The sequence below is a fragment of the Rutidosis leptorrhynchoides genome, chromosome 11 (genome assembly GCF_046630445.1).
Source record: "Rutidosis leptorrhynchoides isolate AG116_Rl617_1_P2 chromosome 11, CSIRO_AGI_Rlap_v1, whole genome shotgun sequence".
NCBI classification, from domain to species: Eukaryota; Viridiplantae; Streptophyta; class Magnoliopsida; order Asterales; family Asteraceae; genus Rutidosis; species Rutidosis leptorrhynchoides.
The window spans coordinates 41,533,952-41,537,716 of NC_092343.1; the positions used below are offsets into that span (position 1 = coordinate 41,533,952).

Below are 3,765 nucleotides of genomic sequence, written 5' to 3' on the forward strand. Positions count from 1 at the left end.
AATTTTTTTGGGTGAAACCATTAAACAGTGTAAATTTTTTTTAAATTCAACTAGGGACGTCCGTGACTACGAATCCTAATCCGCCACTGCCGGCCCCACAATCAGTTGGCAATTTTTTGATGTTGGGGTATATCTGACTAACTCAACGGTTGTGGCTATGGGTTACCAACTCAGCTACGCACCATTAGGGCTACTTATTAGGGCTACTTTGTTCAGTTATCTAGTCGAAAATCCACTTTGGGTCGTTAACATAGAAATTCTCTATCCAATTTTAAGTCATACTTAACCAGTTAATAAAGGCTTGTGTTAAAAAAAATGAATGTATATTGAGAAGACTTTTGTTATAATTTTCGATATGATACATTATAGTTTACTTACAAGCATATAATAAATTCTTATTTGTTTTTCGAATTTTGATGTTCAGGCTTGAATCGTGTTTGATATCTTCTGTTTGGTCATTGATTACTGCTTAGAGTTTGTTCATCAACACAGATATATAATATATTCTGCGTTAATGTGTTGCGAATTTAAGAATAAAGCTACAGAATGCTAAAAGATGCTTCTTTTGTGCATTATTTCTAGTACTACTTTATCTACATCCGTGATGATATTGAGAATAGTGTGACTGTTTCGTTAAATTAGTAATCCCCCAACTCTTTAAAATGTTAACGAATGGTTAACTATTTGGCTACGATGGTTGGATTGTAGTTGCGATTCAGATAATCGCTCTACATTAATTAGTTGAGGGTGGTTAATATGGTAAAATCGGAAGATATGGACGTTAATGGTAACATTTTGATGGAAAAATACGAGTTGGGGAGATTATTAGGACAAGGGTCATTCGCGAAAGTGTACTATGCTCGTGATGTAACAACGGGCCAAAGTGTAGCAATTAAGGTAATCGATAAAGATAAGATTTCAGAAGACGGGCTTATTGATCATATCAAGCGAGAAATACATATTATGAAACTAGTGAGACACCCGAATATCGTGCAGTTGTATGAAGTTATGGCGACCAAAACCAAGATTTATTTCGTATTAGAGTACGCTAAAAATGGTGAGCTTTTTGATAAAGTTGTAACCGGGAAACTTAAGGAACAAACTGCGCGTAAATACTTTCATCAGTTAATAAATGCGGTTGATTTTTGCCATAGTAGAGGTGTTTATCATCGTGATTTAAAGCCCGAGAACTTGTTATTAGATGAAGATGATAATTTAAAAGTTTCTGATTTTGGTTTAAGTGCTTTTGCTGAGTCCCGACGTCAAGATGGACTGTTACACACGACGTGTGGGACCCCTGCTTATGTGGCGCCCGAAGTTATTACTAGAAAAGGGTATGATGGTGATAAAGCTGATGTTTGGTCTTGTGGGGTGATTTTGTTTGTTTTATTAGCAGGTTATTTGCCATTTAATGAATCTAATATTGTTGATACATATAGAAAGATTTGGAAATCGGATTTTAAGTTTCCAAATTGGATTCAACCGGATGCACGTAGGTTGCTTTCGAAAATCTTGGATCCGAATCCAGTAAAACGGGCCACCATTTCGAAAATAAAGGAAAGTTCTTGGTTTAAAAAGGAAAAAAAATCTAACCAACCATGTTTAGACAATTCGTTAGCGTCGTCCACAACTAATAATCAAGAATCAACAAGGCCACCGAGTATGAATGCATTTGACATTATTTCCTTATCTCACGGATTTGATTTGAGAACGTTGTTTGAAGAGCCTCGATTACAAAAAGAAGCGAGGTTTACTATTTGGCGACCCGCATCGGTGATTTTATCTAAATTGGAAGAAATTGGTAAAAATGTGAGAATGAAAGTGAGTAAAAGAGAAGCAGGGTTGTTGAAACTTGAAGGAGAGAAAGAGGGTAGAAAAGGAATTTTGTCGATTGACGCTGAGATATTTGCGTTGACATCATGTTTTCATTTGGTTGAAGTGAAGAAATCTAATGGAGATACACTTGAATATCAAAAGGTGTTAGATGAAGGTTTACGACCCGGACTTGAAGATATTGTTTGGTTGCAAGGGGATGAACAAGAGCAGAAAGTATCAGAGCAGGATCAGTAGTTTTGGTTTCATTAATTAACATTTTTTTTAAGTATTTTAAACTTGTTGTGAATGCACAATGTTTCTTTACCTAGACACATTAAAAACCACCGTTTTTAAACTATAAATTTTAGCCCTGGATAGAGGGTGCAATTTTCTTGTTTATGTGGCTCTAGTTCACGTTTGTGCTTATGACTGTCTGTGCTTAGGAAGATTATTAGAAAGTAGAAATCGAATAAGACGTAGCAATTTGGACCCATTTTCTTATAGCTTGATTGATTTGAGTTGTCTTTTATCCCTAATGAATGGATACAATAAGAATTTGGTCAAATGCATAAAGCCTCCTAAACGATTATTTATTTAAAGTGTTTTGCGTTAACACCACCGGATGCTGACTTATTTCAACCAAAACCGCATTTGACTGCTTACCCAACTTGCTCATTAACAGAAGCTGGTAGAAGGGAGAAGGGGTGCAACTGCCCACTAAAAATTTGAACTTTTGAAAAGAGGAACTTTTTCTAAGGGTATTAATGATATTTTATACTTTTAGCCCACGTTCAAAAATGGTAGGAGAACAAATTTTTATTTTGCCCCTTTGTACAATTCAACCTGGATACGTAACATGAGCATTAGATTTGGTATCCAAAAGCATATTTGCAATAGGTAGTTTGGGTATCATGATGACACATATGTTAATATAGCGTGTTAGAGTGTTTTTTTGGGTAGGGTCAAAAGTTGGTGATCTTGCACTTTGTTGCTCAAATACAGGGAAAAAAATCACATGTTACTGTCCTGGTGATCATCTTCTGTTCACATATAATTACTTGTGCTTGTGTTAAACCTGAAAGTACTTTACTTTGTTATGCTTGATGCAAGAATCAAGATTAACAACATGATCACGTGATTGTTACAAAATGCATTTACGATAACTTGATTTAACAAAAAAAATGTGTTTGATGCTTGCAAGTTGCAACTTGCCGGTGCCCAAACATTTAATTTGTGAAAGAGGTCCCACAAATTAATTCAATTTTCTCCCTCCATGAACGTTGCATGTTTGTCTGGTTTTCGAGATAATCTTCTTCACGGTCGCATATATTGCATATGTTATCTTCGGTGATCATTTTATTAAATTCCATCTCTACTACTACAATTTTATATTATTCTTCCAAATATAAAATGACCATATTATGAGTGGATACCGCCACTATCAAAGAAACCGGACGTGAGAGTTTCTTCTCAACCATCCAGCTCCTCGCGAGAAAAAGAAATTCAAATTCAAGATTTTGAATTTAATTCAGATTTAAAAATTTAATATTTGTATATCTTGTTTATATAGATAATATAGATATAGATATGATGATTTTACGTAGTATATCACAGATGTACATAATTCTCCCAATGTTAATGTAGTACGGTCTTTCGGCATTTTTGCTATTGCAAAATAACCTTGAAGTATCCTGAATGCTCGCTCCAAGTCATTTCTTGCAACTTTTTTAAATGTCTTGAACTTTATGTTTCTTTCCTCAATCGGACCTTTAAACGGCTTAACAAGTATAGCCCATTGCGGATAGATTACGCCCGCAAGGTAGTATCTTTTTTTATACTCAATCCCGTTTATAGTAAATCCGACCTCTTTAACTCTACCTTGTAGAAAATGGTCAAACAAATCGGATTGATTATGAACGTTGATGTCGTTGCTTGAACCCGCTGGACTAA

At 35.1% G+C, this 3,765-nt stretch overlaps 1 protein-coding gene across 1 annotated transcript; it reads left to right on the top strand.

Annotated features, from left to right (window-relative positions):
• The first annotated feature begins 531 nt into the window (after positions 1 to 531).
• On the top strand, positions 532 to 2,070 carry LOC139874485 (CBL-interacting protein kinase 18-like). The gene has a single exon (XM_071861912.1). The coding sequence runs from the start codon at positions 757 to 759 to the stop codon at positions 2,068 to 2,070; it is 1,314 nt and encodes a 437-aa protein (XP_071718013.1). The 5' UTR covers positions 532 to 756.
• The last annotated feature ends 1,695 nt before the right edge of the window (positions 2,071 to 3,765 follow it).

Bases quoted from the DNA above. Each gene is read 5' to 3' on its own strand.
- LOC139874485 (XM_071861912.1), top strand. From the start codon at position 757: ATGGTAAAATCGGAAGATATGGACGTTAATGGTAACATTTTGATGGAA.